The sequence below is a fragment of the Aptenodytes forsteri genome, unplaced genomic scaffold (assembly GCF_000699145.1).
Source record: "Aptenodytes forsteri isolate BGI_AS27 unplaced genomic scaffold, ASM69914v1 Scaffold296, whole genome shotgun sequence".
In the NCBI taxonomy this organism is placed as follows: domain Eukaryota; kingdom Metazoa; phylum Chordata; class Aves; order Sphenisciformes; family Spheniscidae; genus Aptenodytes; species Aptenodytes forsteri.
Window position 1 is genome coordinate 1,286,473 of NW_008796181.1, and position 19,170 is coordinate 1,305,642.

The following is a 19,170-nucleotide window of genomic DNA, read 5'->3' on the forward strand; positions in this document are numbered from 1 at the left end:
GCAGTGCAGACTACAAGAGTTAAGTAAGTGCAGAATTCATCCAGAGTGTATTTTCATGTAGTTAAGAAATGCTACCAGTGCGATACATACAACTACAGAGTTACTAACAGCAGTTACAGACAATAGGTTTCTGTGGACGACAAGAGCTTGTAAAGGATGAAACAAGCCAACCTTGTACCAAGGTGTCAAAATCCTAAAACAAGATACAGACTCAGCATTTTGGAGAGACTTTGACCCCATGCCTCTCAAGCTTTATTCACTCCCATATACCTACATAAAACTAAAAGATTACTTTAAACTCTTTGCATTTATATAGCACAGTGAAAAATAACCTGTCCCAACTGATATTAAGATTTAAAATACAGAAACTTAATCCCCAATACTTTGTTAGTAACTTTAATATTAACACTTTCCATCATCCCTTTTTACTTTGTTAGAATTATAAATAAGGTTTGTTTTGAATTAATGACATCTGTATAAGGACTAACAGATCATTCAGGTGAAGGGGCAAATTATCCACCCTAACTCACTAAAGCAAATTTAGAGCTTCTTCAAGAAGTAGCATTTGAATTTTAGTTCTAAGCAATAAAATAATCCTGAGTAAACTATCCTGATAGCTACTGATTTGTAATTATTACTATATATATCCAAAAGAAACCGTGTTCTACTGATTACTTCATTCAAAATTCCAGAGTATCACATAGGTTTAACATCCTACCGCACGAGTTCGAAACAGTAAAAATGTGTGCTACCACTGCATTTCAGAAGTCATTAAAATACAAAAACTCCAGGGTTACAATCACGAAATCCAAGTTTTATTTGCCACATAATTAAAGGGAGCCAATACGATCAAGTTACTCAGCCCAGCACCTCAGCTGCTCAAGTACTTTATGACCACTGCTAGCTCAGAAAGAGGTGGTTGGATTGTAACAAATACCGGGTAACTCACCTCTGAAGTGACTTGTTGCTCTTGGCAGCTTTTTTGGTATTAGTATCCTTACTTACCCACTGTGCTAGCTATTCACAAAGGCACTAATATTAAAAAAAAATACTAAGAGAAAAAAAAAAAGACACTTGAGAAGTCAGTAACCCAGTATTTGCAGCAAGCTGATTGTGTACCACGCTTGTTATCAAGCAGTTGGAAGTGAGTAATTTAGAAGACTATCATGTTATCATGGCCACAGCATGTCTACCTTCTAAGGTAGTCATTTGCTCCTGACTGGTATTGCTGGCTTTGTGTTCATCTGGATATACTGATCAAATAAGACATTTGAGACTTTGGAATACTTGTATATAGTGGCACATTTTCATATAGGTATGTCATACTTAATCTGAAGTGCTCTGACTACATTAGGGGAAGCAGATGTCCAACAACATACATATAATACAAGAAGGAGATGCCTTTTAGGCAGATTGATTAGGTTTTCCTTCATTTAGTGTTAAAAGACAGTTTAGCTGTTTGGAGAAATATGCATACAGTGATTTCCATGCTGCGATACTGTAAGCTTGGTAAGCATTGGTTTAAAAGAGTATTAAAACTTAACAGTTAATTAATGAGCTTTAATGTTAATGTCCACATAAGTAATGCGTATAACCACAATGGCTGCTAATAAAAGTTAGTTAGGTACAGAAGAGCAGCTTGTCAGTTATTTACTTACTGTTCTCTATGGTTGGATCATATGAATCAACAAACTGTCCTTCCACAAACTGAATCGTCAGTGAAGATTTTCCTGTAAAGCAAGGAAAGGATAATTTGTATTGAAACAAGTCTTCAGGCTGTTACCACTTTACATTTACTAGCAGATACACCAGTGTTTTTATAAGAGCCAATACAAGCTTTGTATGGTTCATTTAAGCATCTATACATGACAACTGACCTATTTTTAAATTAAGTGCCTATTCCTAGTAACTGGGTCTCCTGAACATATAAAAAATAGTGCAAGAGCTACTCGGCACACGTTCTGCTTTTGTTTTAACATAGCATAATTTAAGCGCCTCCTCCAGTTTAGAACAAATCTAAAAGTAGCAGTGTCCAATCCTCATAAAACTAAATTTAACAAACTGTTACACTTGGAAGGTTTTTCTGTCAAGAAGCAAGGAAAACTAGAAATAATTTTCAGTCATTGCACAGAAAACTAGGAACTGGAATAGAATTAGCCAAATTTGGTTTGACTAGGAGATTGGACATCTTTCCCATGACAAAAGGATAATCTCAAAATTCTTGAGATCAATATACTTTCCTCTTCTATTAATCCTCTTGATGCCACACTACTACAGACTGGTGGATGCTGTATTTTAAGCATAGTGATTGAGGGGGCATCATTGGATTTTTTCTTTTGAAAGCAATTTAACTGCTACTTTTGCAGACAACTTAGCGTTCCCAATTTCAGTTATGCTGATCTGATCATAAACCCCCCAATAAAGAGTAATGCAAAATGTTACACTTAGTAGCAGATAGAAAAAAATGAAAACTAATTTAGTCTTGAAAGATTTTACAAGACGGTAAAAGTGAATTGCATACCTTGACCATAAAAAGCACCTTTAAACCTCTGCAGCTGAAGACTTAACACAACACAGTCTTAACACGATTTCCATTACAGCACACCTTCTACATTTGGGAATCTACTAGATCCTATCACATTACATTTACTGGACAAATATACTCTTACAAAGATTGCCAAGTGCATTAGCTGCTTTTGGACATGAGCATACTCTTCATGCTCCTTTGTACTCTTCTCATTGGCAAGAAGCACAAACAAAATAGGACCTCAAGTAAAAATCTAGACTCAAGACCATCCTACTCAGTAGAAGCCTTTCAATGACATCATACGTAACCAATGCTGTGGATGAACTAGTTTATAGTAAAACTATTTTCAAGAATTAATTGCTTTGGATAAAGACTGCCCATTTGCAGTGCTTAGACCATGCTATGTTTATACTTTGCTGTAGAAAGAGTTCTTTCCTAAGCATTCCTTCAGGAGATACTAAAAAACAGTTTTCCACTTCCAACCCCCCCATTCTTGCTTCATCATACAAGGCTCTTGACCTGTTCATATTTGACTTTTTATTATTATCAGCATACTTAGCAAGTCATTTTGTTAAAGACATTCTGAAAAGATTGCAAGTCAGACAAAGTACAAGGATGAAAGTGATGCCAGGGAAGTTCGGCTTAATATTTATAATTACACGTGCAGTCAATTTGTTCATTAACTACAACACTTCCAGGATTTACTTCTCCAGGAGGAAGAAAGAAAATGTTACACAAGCATCACCATTTGAGGATTTTCCAACAGCCATAACCTTCATCAACTCACTGCTTGGTTTATTTTAACATCACTGCCCAGCTCTGCCATGCTTATCCCTTTGCTGTCTCGTATCAATCATGCCAGTTTATTCAAGATACAATGCTAAAAAACCCAGACAAACCCCAAAAAGACCAACCAGCACACAACCTTTTAAGTTCTTAGACACCATTTTCTGATACATCTAACAGCGCAACTAAAGGTGTCATTCTCACTGTGCATGAGTTTACAGAGAACATTGCACTTTAAATTGTTGCTCCAGCAAGGAGAGGCGGGGGAGAAAGCAACCATGCACATCTGCAATCATCCTAGTAAGGACAGACTTAGAACTGAGACTATGCATCCCAGCAACTTGCTGAAACTGTGTATTTTGGACACCACTTAGAGAGTGAATGAACTTACAGGCTATTTCTTCTTCAGCTATAAGCTTATGAAGTTGCTACCCAGAGTTCATGATTCCAGACTCTTTGCCAATACCAGCACATTAAGCACTCCATTTTAAAACTAAGTTAACTATTCCTATATTAGGCTGTTAGCTCTTCTTATCTTGAAGATATATAAGTTAAGCACAGATCATCACTGAACATTTTTCCTCCTAAGAAGGATCCTAAACTAACTGAAAGACTTGACTACTACTGTCTGTCTGTGCTAAGTCTGGAAACTGAGTACTAAAAAGAAGTCGGAGCCAACAGAAAATGCTGCATTTAACATCCAGCTGTATTAATTACTGCTTTCCTCCTAAAAGTGAAAGAGGAGGAAACAAAAACAGACAAAACCAGCGTTCCAACACTCTGCTCCTAAATTCCTCCAAGCTTTGTAACAAGCCTTCCAGTAGTGCTGTGTTTGGGATCACAAGAGGATGCCTGCTTTCCTAGATAAGCCACAGAGAAGCTCTCCAGCCTTGGATTCAGCCACATACCCCCTTAGAATAAGTGCATGAGACAGTATCCCACTAAAGCAAGGCTTCCAAAGGGGACACAAGAAATTTTAAACCTAAGTCATTAACACCCCACTGCCTTGTCTCAGCCCATGCCCAAGAAGCACACATGACCACGTAAACAACAGCTTGGCTTGAACTTTGTCCCACAGGTTTTATTCCAGGCCTTTGACCTATGCTCATGGACAGAGAGGAAAATTAAGTTGACAATTTAGCTCCTATCACCTCTTTCCCCAGAATGATCAGGCAACATTATCAGAGAGAATTACAACATAAACATAATGTCTGTGAGGCAGGGGCCAAGGAACTGCACCCAACTGCATTTACTGATGTGCTAACTCCATCTTGGAGCACTGCAGGGAGGAGGACACAGGGAGACACTGCAGTCTAGGTGTGCATACACCACTAGCACACTTCAGCCTAAAAGGATGAGAGCGCCTAACACCAGAAGCAAAGATTTGATTAATTAATTACTCAAGGGTGCATACCTCAAAAAAGGCTCAGTTCTAGCATGCCCTCATTTGGAACAAACCCCAAATGTTTTTTAGTTTGCTAAGCTTTTCTTTGTAGCATCCTCCATGCTGGTACTTTTAGTTTATCCACTGTCCTCAAGTTTTAGGAAAATAAACATCTGTTGAGACCAAAAGGAGAAGTGTCATGAGCAGAAGCAAGGCAAAGTCTGCTGGAAGTGGTTCACTAAATTGATGGAGACCTGTGATTCCAAGATGGAAAAGCATTTGCAGAATCCTACTGGAGAAGATTATGGTTTAACCTTTTGACTCTGTTCAGAATCAGAGAGCTCAAAATGACGACAAAGAAATAAATGAATCAAATAAGGGCAACACTGGGTGAGGGCAACAGGATGACTCCTCCAGCTGTACTTGCTATGGTAACTCGAAGCACCAGATACTCTATGGCAGAGGAGTTGTAAGTAAAATCCTCCAAGTTTACTGACTCTCCCTCTCCCTGGAGGAACAGGACAGAAGGTAAGCGTTGGGAGGAATGGGTTTTACAAGTGTTTAGAATACAAGTCCCAGGTGGCAGAAAGCTCTACTCAAGTCGTCCAGAAGTACCCAAAGGGAATTTGCATACACAATTCGTTATTTATGATATTATGTGGGAGTGGTAAAGAAAAGTTTTTTCCACTCTCAAAACAGAGGAGGAACAGGTCTTCAGACAGAAAGCCATTTCAAAAAATAAAGCTGTTTTATTTCCGTTCTCACTCAGAAATACCACTCACTACATAAAGCAGAACGTCCCATAAACACTGACTACTGCAGTCATAGCACAGCAGTTTCAAATGCCATTGCAATTGTCAAGGCAAAACAATTGCCAAACTGAGTTTTTACTCATGTTTTTACTTCTTGGACAAGAGCTGTGGTATTTAATCTATCCTTAGAATTCAAGCTTTACAACACTAGGCAGTTTACCAAGAAGATGAGTAACTGAGCATGGGTGGGCTCATGAACAGCTGGCCTCCCCAAAGAGGCCATGCCCTCTCTTCGGTGCACCACCACCTGCCTGCCATCCCCATCCCACATCCTTACTCTCCTTGCAATAGGCAGAGGGAAAGCCCAGATGAAATTCTCATCTGCAGCCAACTTCCCCCCCAAACCCAGGAGATAGAAATGATGCAACTGGCCAGTGAGCAAGTCAAACAACAGCTCCACAAGCAAGGCATTGTGCAAGCTCAATTCTGCAGCTGCCCTCTAACATGGCGTCTCCACGATGACAGCCACTGGCAGCACAGTGCAGTTTATCTCAACAGGAAGAATTTCTCAATACTCAAAATTGTCTGCACAAGCAATCAGTAAACAGTTTGACTGGGTCAAGAACAACAACTACTGAAGAGTTGCAATTCTCCGTTCTGTTAGAATTTTAGATGCATAGTTTCTTTAACCCATCTTTTTCCATTAAAACATCTGCTTATGTACTTTGCTTAATTATTAAACACTTAACAGCTGGCAGCATCTAATCCACTCCTACCACAAGCCTAGCATCTTACCTAAGTTAGTCTCTACGTAGATCTACTCAGTCATACCTACAGAACAAACTAGTCTAGGTTTTGTCACAAAAGGGTTCAAGAAACTTCATAATGAAATGCTGTCAGTCACATCAAATTAGAGAAGACTTACCGCGTACCCAACTTTCAGTATCTCACGCACAGCTATGCTCAACTTACTACGCTTCACAGAAATGAAGTTTTCATACTGAAAGTTACACTCAATTTAACTTGAACGTTGGGATCTTTATCTTCTTTAATTCAGAATACCAAGATGCACAAAATGGAGACACGACGATCTCCACAGCGCAGATTATCTATTTGTCCTCAGAGCACAGAAAGGGACAGAACAACTTCTTGGAGCAGATGGAGGTTTAACTGGGTAGCAAAGGGAATTATAGCATCAGTCTTCAACAAAAATCTTTCCACAAGATAGCAGATGATCTCAGAATCCATCACTAGCTCATCATTCATCTCAGGCTTCATCATTAGCAACTTTCTATGGTTAATTAAGATTTTTTTCCCTCCAGGTACTAATTATGGCTATGTAGTTGCTATTTTGCTGTCCACTGCTATTTAGTTCGGTGAATCATTCTAATGACTATAAAAATGATACATCTGAGTCAATAAAGAATTCTGTTTCCAAACCTCTGGAGACAGTGATACAATGAGTAGTTTGTGTTTTACTCAGATGCAACTTAATTTTACTATTAGACTTTTAATCATGAGGAATTATCACTTAAAAACATCTACTTTGAGCCGTAGTTTTATCCATTTTGTAGTGATTTCCTTGTGACGTCAACATTGTGATACCAGGATTAAAACATTATTTTCTGATGCTTACAGAGAAAACTCTTGCTGGCACACAGAGCTCAACTGGTGCACTTGCTTATATGATACTCATGCTTGATTTGCAACACAAAGAGTGGTGGCACTCCTCTCTCAAAGTGCTGTCTGAGTTTTCTGAAGGACAGACTAAAGGATCTGCCCTTATAATCCTGTAAGAGAGAAAGTCTGAGGACTTCAATGAGACATCTTTTGGTAGCAAGGGACCTCAAGAACAGAAGAGACCTTCACGACAAACCAAACAGCAGATCAGCATTTCACAACACCACAAGCTCTTTTTCAACTTCTGTGGCACTCTATCCTATTGCTACAACTGTTCCCTGCCTTCTCCTGATCTATTTTTATATTAGGATTGATCTATTTTTATATTAGGATATAGGGAAATATATTTGACAGTCTAAGGCAAGATGTTGTAGCAAGAAACACTCCTGCTGCAGAAGAGGAGGTTCACATGACAGTCTGTAACACCAAGAACACAAGCCTGCGGGGAGAAAAGGACACATGCTTGTTTCCCTTCCTTCTGCATTGCACAATCTTCCTGAGGTTTATCAAAGGTATTCCTCTGCAAGCCAGAGGAAATCTGAGAGGCAGTCATTTAGAAAGGAAGTCAGATGGCTTCCTTTACTTTCTTCAGATTTCAAAGCAGTCGGTCAAACTCACGAGCATATTTGCAGGCCCTTGCAAGGTTGGCAGCGATGAGCCTTCAAAACACAAACCAAGAAGTCCTAATGATGCTCTCTAGATCATATTTTCTGTAAGGAAAGCAAGAAGAGAGCATGTGCTTTATTCCCTGATATATAACAGCAAGCTTGCTCCATCCTGCTGCAGTGCTCACCTCTCAATGCTCACTTGCACTTTGTTGCAATGTATTAGATGTCCAGGCAAGTATGTACAGAGAAATTCCACTGTTTTGCTGCAACAGCTTAGTTGCCACTTCCAGGTGTCCATTTTGTCTCCATTTAAGTCAGTAACCTCAGCAAAGGATTGTCAGAAGAACTGTTTTAGTTATTTTAGTGCACAGTCCAGTTACCTCCACTTGTTACCCTTGCTGGCAGAAAAGCGTGTGACACAGTTTGCCTGATATTTCCCTTTTAATGAGGTAAACCAATTTTAATTCCACGTGTTTACTATCAGTTGTCAAAGATGGAAAAGCTATTACATGGCTTAAAGAAATCCAGAAAACTTCTGTGGCATGTACCTCACCCGGCCATGGTATACATGCATAGATGGCTGCATCCAAGATGCTTTAAATAGGGCAGGGAAACTGCATCCTGGGCTCTCCTAACTACGAAGGAAATTCAGACATTCACATCCGAGACAGTCAACCAATATTTGCTCAGATAAATACCACCCTCTGTATTCCCTTCTGACTTCCTGCAGAAACTGTGCATCTCTGCAGCACCTTCCCACCTCCCTCCCCACAGCACCATGCCTAAAACATTTCAGGTGGCTGTAGAAATTCAGAGGCAACTTGACTTATCAGGCACGTATGCTAGCCTAATTAGCAAATGTATTCCTAAACTAAAAGTTAGGCAGTACTACTTGATATACTAGACTTCTAAAGGGAAGCTTATTAAGCTTAAAGATCAGACCCTAATGTTTCAGTTTATGACACACTTAGAAGGAGAGAGCCTGAACTTTGTACTGATTTCCCCCCCCCCCCAAGAGGTAAAATTCAAGTTGTACTGCTGAGTAGAAGCCAACTCCTCTCTCTATGCACACACTTCAAGCAGCTAATTAGGTACCTGAATAAACTTGACCTTTCCTTGGATCATCGGGTATGTACAACATGAAATGTCTTTGAAAGATACTTTCAGTAACTGTCATTGTGTCATCATTAAAACAGTTTTAAAATGCTATGTCATTAGAGATAAAAATGCGTATTTCTTGCTTTAATGCATTCCATGCACCCTTTTCCAACTTCAAGGTTTTAGTTTCAACACAAGGGAATGAACTCCCAACTTCCAGTCAGTTCTTTCTTGACGCTAAAGATCACTGGGGTGCACAACTTAAATTACCTTTCTGCAAGCCAGAAATATCAGGACTAGCAGGTTTGAAGCACTTCAAGAAGTGGATCTTTCCAACTGCAGTTACCAGCACCAGCTCTCCATCCGCTGCATAGACACTGCCTTAACTGCACTTGCAGCACAGCTGAATTTAACAGCAGAAGCCCATGAACTCCACTCTATGCACACCACGTGGGATAAAGCAACTGTTTAGGTTTACCGCGGGTTTGCAGCCATCATTTTCCTTTTTTTCCATTTCTACACAAGTGGCTGAAGTTAACACCAGCCACATTAAGCTACATGCTACTGCTATTGACCACCTGGTAAAGCAGTGCGCCATCGAAGCAGCCAGAGTGCATAGGTACAAACTAGGATTTTAAACTTAACATTTCTATTAGAAAACAGGATAAACTCTTCTCTCCTCTTCCTTTCACTGCAAATCTTGCTTCTGTTTTTAGACCACCTGATCTACACCAGTAACAGAGAAAGCTTTAATAGCACAGAACCCTTCCCAAGACGAAAGACCTGTCTTTCAACGGATCAGTACTGTTTCAGTGAAATGCAGGTCTTCCCTAAGGATCTTCCTTTATAGGATCTTTATGAGGACTGGAGCCATAGCATTGACTGTTGCCAACGCTGTGGCCACTATATCTCATTGTTGCTTACAACCACCAGCAAGCAGAGGGCTAAGTCTCTGAATATGTCAGTGAAATTTTCCTGGCATCATTTTAAAAAGGCAAGTCTAGGAGCTTCACCCTGAGTGTATCGTAACACCAAATAAACTGTCAGAAATGCAGCTGAAATGGTGAGAAATGGACCCTCTTGACAGTACTACTGAAATGCATATGAAACAGGGCCTCAAGGATCTTCTTAGAATTGCAAGAACAATAGTAAGAGATGTATTTCTCTCCTCCTTGTTGCAGGATGACAGATGGCAGGTACCTGATGAAATCCTGATGAGGTAGTAACGGTAATATCCCCTCTCTTGGTAACATTACCAAGCAAATAGTGTGATATATATCCAGCAACTATAGCTTAAGAAATTTCAGCCCCACTCTGACAAAAGGTCCACAGAGCTATTTGCCAACCCGTAGCAAAAGCTGAAAATATTACTGATTTGTTCCAACAACTACAGGCAAGCTACTTTTAAAACATATTAAACATATATAGCTCAGTCTAACTGCATAATAATCACTAGAAGACCTTAGCAACAAAAGGCAGCCTCAGCCTGCAGCACTATACCTGACTATGAAGTAGTAAGTCAATGCAATAAAGTCTTTGTGCCCGCACTGATGGTCCAAAGTCTGACGAACCCAATGTCAACAAATGCCAGCAATGCACGTGGCAGCCAAAACCTGGCTTTCGTGGAAAGAGTGCTGCTACTGGCAGTCAAAATCAGCACACAGCAGTATTCACCTGCCATGACCTGCACTGCTGGAAGTTCCCAAAGCTGCATGAACCATCAGCAACTGCGGTACCAACCCTGACAACACTAACATCTCTTAGCACAAAACAGAGAAGGTGGTCTTTAGGAATACTGACAAAGATTAGTGTTGACTCTCTCTTCCACCAGTGGAGCAGGACATGGTCAACTCCATCACACCTCTGTCAACAGATGCATAGGTAGACACTGAGACCATCTTGATTAATGATCATACAGTTCAGCCTTGACCACTTTAATTCTCCTGCCTAGCACAAGGCTGCTGTGGATCTACACATAAACATGCCAACATAAAAAACAGTATGCCTGAACTGTACCTTCCTCTACAAAAACTGTCTCCCCATATCAGATTCAGATCAACTTTTGATAAGTTACTGTTGTCTCTCCTCCAATTCAATTCCAGATCTTCTTTGAATTAACTCTATAGGCATCCTCCATGTTCCTTCTGCTTAACATGTGAAGTTCCTCCCCTCTATTAATCAGGGTTGAAGAAAGCCACAATCTGTTAAATGCCATCTTCATACCATAGACCATAGCACCTGGAGTTGGTCATTAACCCCTCCCCACTAACTCTGATTGCTGATTGCCATTTACACACTTACCCGACCAACATAACAACAATCTGTTAAATGCCATCTTCATACCATAGCACTATACAGCTGGAGTTGGTCATTAACCCCTCCCCACTAACTCTGATTGCAAGCCTTCATTTACACACTTACCCGACCAACATAACAGAGTAGCCTCTGAATACAGAGGGCAATCTGTTAACAGTAAGGAAGGTTCAAAGTAGTAATATACCAAAATCACAGCATGACAGACGTGGGTAAGATACCAGGAAAAAAAGACTCTGGGGTAAGGAGAACACCATGCAGAGTACCGGAAGAATCATTAGAGCCCCCAACCTGGGGAAATTTTAAGGGGATTTAAGCCTAAGATCCATCAGATATGACATGACAGAGTTGATTTTGCCATAGGGCAGAGAAGATAGAAGAGGTAAGCCTTGTTTGCTATAGCATATTATAGAGTTGCCTGTCATGACAGCCAGCTGGCTTTCTTACCTTCCTCATCAGTGTGTATCCATCTGTTGGCTCACAAGGTACTTCAAATTAAGAGTTTTCGGGTAGGAATCATACTTTTCTATTCTCAGTTTTTATACTATCTAGTACAAAAAGGTCACAATACAGAACTCTGATCTTTGCAAGGAAGAACAACAAAAAAACCCCACAGAACAAATAGCACACACACACACACCCTTGAAAATAGCCCAGGAAGGTAACTGAAGATGACATTTGCAACCTGACATTAAACTACTTTTCCATTTAGACTGTCTTTCACAAGTGAATGTCTTCCAGCCAGTCCAGCTCCGTCACCTGAGGAAGCACTTGCCAAGAGAAGCTGTATTCTTCACTTCCCAGCACTCTGCTAGCACAACCACGCAACTTGGACAAGGAGTTGAGTATCAAGCTACAGTTTAAGGCAACCTAACTTCAGGCCGACCTTCAAGAGCCAGAGCAGCGTGCTATATTTGTCTGCTGCACAAGTCTTTGCATATCAATGCAAATAAAATTCTCAAAGTGCGATAGTGATTATTACTCTGCTATTATCCAGTTAAATCATAAGTTAATCCAGCTAATCATAAATTCAAGTCTATTTCAAACAGTATCTAAGAAATTAAGTACATCACATCTACTTGGCAGAAATGGATAAAATGTGAACTATGACAGGCAAATAGGTCAAGGGCCAAGATTTACTGTAGGTACAGCACAGCCTTTCAGAATTTGCTCACTTCCTTACCCTGGCTATTTGGGAAATAACCCACATCTTCATTTTTGGTTTCCACACTTCCATGCTGTAAGAACTGGAGAGGCATGGCCCAACTTTCCCCACAAAAAGCTGCCCTTAAAACTTGGGTCCCTACACCCCTTCTCATACTGTCCCTTTTTCTCCTTACCAACCTCCACCTTTAAACCCTTTCAGCCTTGGGGATGTACAACCCATGCCCAGATAAGCAGCTGGATGCCAAAATAATGGTCATATCATATGACCATCTTCAGAAAAAAGAAACATATATCCTACAGTCTCATCATTAGCTGTAAATTGTATACGAGATAATGGCTTTTTAAGACCACAATCTTTTTGCCTAGAAATGCAAAGAGGGAAGGCATCATCTTATTTTTCTGTACTACCATTAACTTACACTTGTTCATAGCGGTTGATTGTGACAAATGCACAACCCAAACCTAGGCTTAGGAGCACCATCCGAGACACTCATCTAGCAGAAATTTCAACAAGCTAGTCACTGAAACCGTTCTGGCAGTTTCACTTTAACTCTACCTCTGTCCTACCACCCCACTTAGGGATAAAAGATATTTTGCAGTTGAGGAAGGACAAGCAGAAAAGTGGTTTAGGTGTCATAAGGCTCCTTGATACACTCTGTATAAAGAACATGATTTTGAAACATTCAGACAACTTCTCATTCTTCCTAGCTTTACTGCTCAGAAAAACCTGAATTACCTTAAACAAGTTTTAGACTTAATTTTAGCAACCACAAAAGGTTTATCAAGAATTTTGACAACCTTTTTCCCCAAACATGAAAAAAGTTAAAATAGCACAACTAACACCTTTCTTTAGAATTTATTCACCAGTGTCAAACCATACAGATGAAGCAGAACTTCTGTTAGAAACCGACAAGAAAGCAATGCAGAAGGTGGTACTGCAGCAAACTAAGAAACACGGTGCTTGTTTATATGTATGTTTCAAAGCAGAAACTTCCAGTTCTGATTCAAAATGGTAATTTTGAAACAGATTTTAGAACACCAAAAATTTATTAATGGAGGACCAAGCCTTAAAGCAAAACACACTTTACTGCATTAATGTCAAGAGCTTGATTGTTTTGACAGTTTGTAGGACAGATTTAATGGAGTCTTCCTACATATTATGCATCCCAGCTCTTTTGCATATAGCAAGAGTACCTTTCAAGGAGGTTGTACATATTGAATGAAGTTTTGGCAATACAATCTGACAAGTTGTTGAAGCTAGACAGATGTATCCCACTAACTCAGGAGACAATGTTGTCAACAGACACTTTCATACCATAATTTCGTATTACACTTGCACATGTTCACACCCACACACTGAAGACCACTTACGTATTCCCTCTTTTTCCATATTAAAATTCATTTAACTCAATACTCCACAGAATACAAATAACTAGCTTTGTCATGCATGCTGTTCTGGTTGCTGTAATCTAAAATACCTAAGAATACTGATAAACATTCCAGAAGTATTAACTCTTCATTCTTGAAGACTTCAGTGTTACATTAAAAAAGAGAGCTGAAAGGTAACTTCACTGTTTAAAGCATAGTCTAACAGGGAACCGTGATTTCTTGAGTTCATATCTATTTAACATAAAAGCAGCGCAACTTTTCTGAAGAAGCCTTCTGAGCATCACACATTAGCATCTTTTGTTCCTTAAAAGGCCTTCAGAAATCATTCATTTAGTCTTATGCCTTGAAAGATTAATCTTCGGCTATTATCCACAAACTCTTACGGATTTAATCCAAACTAAACTACTATAGATTTCTTTCTTGTGTTCTAGTCATAAGTTCTCTCATTCACTTAAGAAGTCCTACAAGAAATTCCAAGTAGTCTTCCCTTTTGCAGGGGCCCCCAAGGTTCACAAGCTATTCTTTGCTTGTCCTGTCTTTATCTTGATTGGCATATCATGCTTGATAATCCAAAATCTGCACTTCAGGAACTACCTTTTTCACCATTGTCTCATCCCGTATCCTTCATACAAATATACTTAAAATTTGCATGTACAGCAATCAAAGTGCATATGGTAAACTGAGGAAGAACCAGTGCATCTAAACAGATTAAGTAGCTGTGAATCATTTCTATGCTGCAACAGTGTTGATAAATACTTACAACTAAAGGAGGAGTCAACCAGGCTGAGGAGTCAACCAGGCTGAGGAGTCAACCAGGCTGAGGAGTCAACTGGTATTTGCACACAACATATATTTTGTAGTATATCTTAGCAAACGCTGAAAATTACTCTGAAAAGCAGTAGAGCCTTTAGATTTGTTTCCACTGGTTTTCAAAGTAGGGAGGCAATCAGCGATTCTGAACACCTTGCACACTGTAGTCTGGACTTTTGGCTTTGCTCCACTGCAGCATCTTTACTACCAAGCGTTTCCAGAAAATTGCAGCAGATCGTATCATTTGAAGCATCATCTGAGTTTGAAGACTTCAGACCAAGGTTTAGATTTACCCCAGGTCAAACATCTCACTTTTCCTCAATTCTGCATGAAAGGATTAAATTTGACTATGAAGATTATTTAAACAAGAATCTTGAAAAACTTGGTTTCTTCATGGTTCCCTAATGCACAGTTCACCACCTTAACAAGGCTATCTTCTTCCATCAAGAGAACTGCTCAGATTCAAAAGGCCCGCTGTTGAAAGTTTACGAAAAAGCATTCACGCTTATCTGGATTGGTGGAGGAAAATACTTACAGATGTGGTTTCATAACAGGTCTGACTGAAGTAAAGTCTGCACAGCCACAAAGAGCCTACTCCACCCTCCCCGAAACAGCTCACGCTCCTGACTCCGTTCCCTCTGTCAGGGTTGTACTTGCAGAGCCAACCAGCTGAACGATATGAAAACTTTGCCTTCTGGTCGCTTTACTTTTGAAAGAAATAAATTCCCCGAGCTGGTGACCAGGCTTCCAGCGTGCTAGTGCCAGCACACGGGTGGGGGCAGGAAGGTCCAACTTCCAGCCACGGTGCAGGATTAGCTCAACTTGTGCCAAGGGAGGCCCCACCCCACATAGTTCATTTGCATCTGCCTTCATTACATGGCAATTAAAAAAGGAAAGTGGCAGAGACATCTCTTGAGAAAAGCTGCACCTGAAAGCCTGTTTCAGCACTCTGTTCAAAAACTGCCTCTGTTTACTTCCTTATTACAAGTTCAATACAAGCTCAATACAAGCATCTTTTCCCCAAAAAAAACAATTCCACTGTACTTCCTGTTTCTCAAGAAGGAAATCTTTAACGGCCCACATTCATGTGTTTTTGGTAAACTTAATAATTGTCAATCCTGTTAAGAGGTCTGCTGGGCAACACATAACATGGATTTTCTCCACGTTATTCCCTTTTTCCCCATCCCACATCCCCTCATTTGCAGGATAGCTGCCATCAGTGTGCAAGAACCGTACAGGAAAGCAAATGTCCTGATCGGGATTGGAAGAGAGAAATTTTAAGCAACAACCACCCCCCAAACTCAGGAAGCACATTTTAGTTTCTCACAGTATCAAATTCACCACAAATTTGCCGTTCCCTTCAAATATAGGCCTTGGAAAACAAAAGGAAGCCTCTCAAGTCCTTAAGGAGACAGATCCATGACCAACAAGGGCAGCTTCGTGTTTTCACATACCGTGCTTCATGTCTGCAGCTTCCGATTTAGGATAATTTGGGTTAACACCAAGCAATTTTGACTCATGCAGGATTCACAGAGCTTGAGTGCATTATGAATATCCCACAGAGAAGCTGTTTCAATTTTGGACTGAATACACAATTAAGTCAAGCATTTTTTTTTAAAATACGCCCCTGAATGTCACCTTCAGGAGAGCTACAGGAAGTTAATCACAATTGGTAGTTTACCACATTTTAGCCTGCTCTTCTAATCCCAAACACGTGGTTATGCTAAGTTTCCGCAGCAGTGTGTACCACAGAGGTGGTTGGTCTACCCAGAACCTACACTTAAGGCAGTGTAGTATATCTAAATGAAGAGTTTCAACTTTATATAGCTTATAAATTACAGGATCTGCATTTCATTTGGTTTCTCCCATCGACGTGAACTCTAAGTTGAACAATCAAATACCAAAACACTCAAATACACAAGCAAAACCTGCAAGTGTTACCATTAAAAGAGATCAGAGTAGGCAATTCAAGAGTTAATCCTGGAATGGTGTCCTCAAATAACCCTACCGTGGCTTGATATTACAGCTGAACATGCTGCCTCTAGTGCTTCCAGCTACTGCTATCAAACGTGCTGTAGAAACTTTCACTGTTGAACAGCATAGTCAGTCACACCAAAATGCAATTAAAGCTGTCATTTCCAGCCTAATTTCAGACCCCCGGTAGCTGCAACCTTTCCTTTTAGCAGCACTGCTGCAGCCCGGCAGAGCGAATGCAGTCCTAATGAGAGAAGCGCTATGAAAATAATCTTGGCACTTACTAGGGACTCGGCAAAATTTTAACCTTAGGTATCGCAGCTGGATCCTGGACCCGTCAATTTTCCTGTTAAATCTCAGGATTTCCAATGTTGCGGACACAACCAATTCTGTAAACCAAATTACAGCACACAACAGCAGTGATTTCTCCATTCCTTCTCTCTTGACATTTACACGGGCAATTTATTGCCTGCTAAAATTACTACTTCCCTCCACCCAATATCAAAGGGCTATCTCCTCAGGGTGGTACACCACTGTGCGAACAGATGCCATCTTTCAGAAGCAAAAAGCAAAGACTCCACTCCATTTTACAATACAAACCTCCTAATATTCAACTAATTCATGTTTTCAAAACCAATAACTGCATTTTGTCCTTCTTACTATTATTCTTACTATTTATAAGTATATATTAAAGGCTCTACTTTTTCTGCCTTTCTTGCTTTCAGGCAAGGTGGAGGGGGGAGAAGCATTTTTTAACTTAATACAACCACCTGGAAGCCTTTCCATATAAATCTAATCTTGGCATATAATTCTGTTCCACCATAGTTTTTTTGCTACCCGCATGCCGCAGTCACAGACCAGAACTACTTCTGCCTGCTCTCCACCTACACAAAAAGCTGATGTATAAACCTGAAAGTCACTAAGTACTATTTAGCTGGGGAAGAAAGTAGGTAAGTCACCACTAACTTAACTGGATTTCCCTCTCAGAGCTATAAACCGATCAGGAGAGCATTTTCAGATCACCAGTCCAAACATGTAAAATTCAGAAAGAGAATTCCAGTTTCCGCAAGTGTATCTGTAATACCAGAAGCAGGAGCTACATGAACAGCAAAAAACAAATCAGGCTGAGATAGTGACCTACAACTGAAGCAGCTGATCCAAACAACACCTCCCTGCTTATCTTAAATCCATCAGTTCAATATAATACAGAGAATCCCAGTAATAAGCTACTTTACAAGATCATCTAAAGACACCTCTTCTTTGATACAGGCATTTGTGGTCTGAATTTACGTATTTCTTCTATAAACAAAAAAGAACCAAACTGAGCACAAAGCATTTTGGACAACTACATGCTGGTTTTTAGAGTGGCTCTTACTCTGAAGAGATTCAGACAATCTTAGTCTTGCTTGATTTATTTCCATGCAAATCCATTATTTCCAATTATATTTGGGATATATTAGATTATGACCAAAACACAATTATGAAGATTCTTTTTAGTGATGGCAGTAGCTTTTTAAAATCTCATGCTTCATCGTGCACAAGACAGATTTTTTCCAGAATCAAATCTCAAGTAGCTGGTCCACTCTGGTCACTTACCAAACAACAGTAACCAAAGACAAGTTCCTCCCACTGTGAAACTAGCAGATTTTGGGATGAAATCCATCCGCTTTCTACTCAGAACCCCACCAAGACAAGTGCACTTACATAATGGAATTTCACTTTCTTAGACCGATTTAAGCCTGAGCAAAACCCAAAGGAGACATTCTTGTGTGATTTTGTCTAGCGTCATGCCACAACCTGTATGCTACATCCACACATAATTGGCCTTCCTCACCAAAAAACAAGTCCCGAAGTTCCTGGCAAATACTCTGTCTGCATCTCAGAAAGCATGTCTGCCTGGGATTTCACGAGGCTTCCACTGTGATCTCTCCCATCAGCAAAGAATACTAGTTTCACATATGAAAGGGTTGATGGTGGTGTTGAAAGATAGAGGGAGTGTATTCAAACAAGCAGACTCCTGAATTTTCTATTCTGAGAACTATTATACCAGAACACCGCTCCCAACCTCTAGTCTATCTGACAACAGCACTGGGATAAGAATAAAATGTAAGTAAAAGAAACAAGGGCTTAGCATGAAGCCAGTTCAAGACTCAGCCTCCGTTTCACAAATCCCCGTGGAGGACGTGCCTGCCCATTACTATACATGCTCATAACCTGAAAGATCCGCAAAATTGTTGAATCACCAGCTGTAGGGGACAGCTCACTGCCTGAAATATGTCATCAAAACCTGGTTATTTCAACACATAACTGAAAGAGACACAGGAAAAAAAGCTCGCCATTTTCTGATTAGCTTCATCTCAAACACCATACAAATTACAAGGAGAGCATGCAACTTCACAGAGTAGGTCACCTAAGCACTTATGCTAACCTATAAAATTGTAAACATTTTACAACTTACCAGACTTAGCCTCCCGCATTCCAGGGTCAAGATCAATGTTAATGGCAACGCAATCTAGCTCCCTAATTACACAAGGAAATGTAGAAAACATTTCCTTCCAGTCCTTCAGATTTTGGAATTATTCCCCACCTTAATGAACATTAGCTCTACTCAAACATTGCATTTTCCCCAGAAGAAATGCTCTTCATTTTCTACCAACCAAAAGCTTGTCCTAAGAAGAGATT

The 19,170-nt window shown here is 40.0% G+C and overlaps 1 protein-coding gene across 1 annotated transcript in view; it reads right to left on the minus strand.

The window, feature by feature from the left end:
- The window catches only part of RHEB (Ras homolog enriched in brain), a 40,107-nt gene extending 21,142 nt beyond the window's left edge, over nt 1–18,965 (minus strand). Inside the window, exons 1-2 of the mRNA XM_009287816.2 lie at nt 18,947–18,965; nt 1,659–1,730 (exon numbers count right to left, since the gene is read on the minus strand). Coding sequence (XP_009286091.1) covers nt 1,659–1,730; nt 18,947–18,965 — 91 coding nt within the window. The remainder of the gene's footprint in view (nt 1–1,658; nt 1,731–18,946) is intronic.
- Nucleotides 18,966–19,170: the final 205 nt, after the last annotated feature.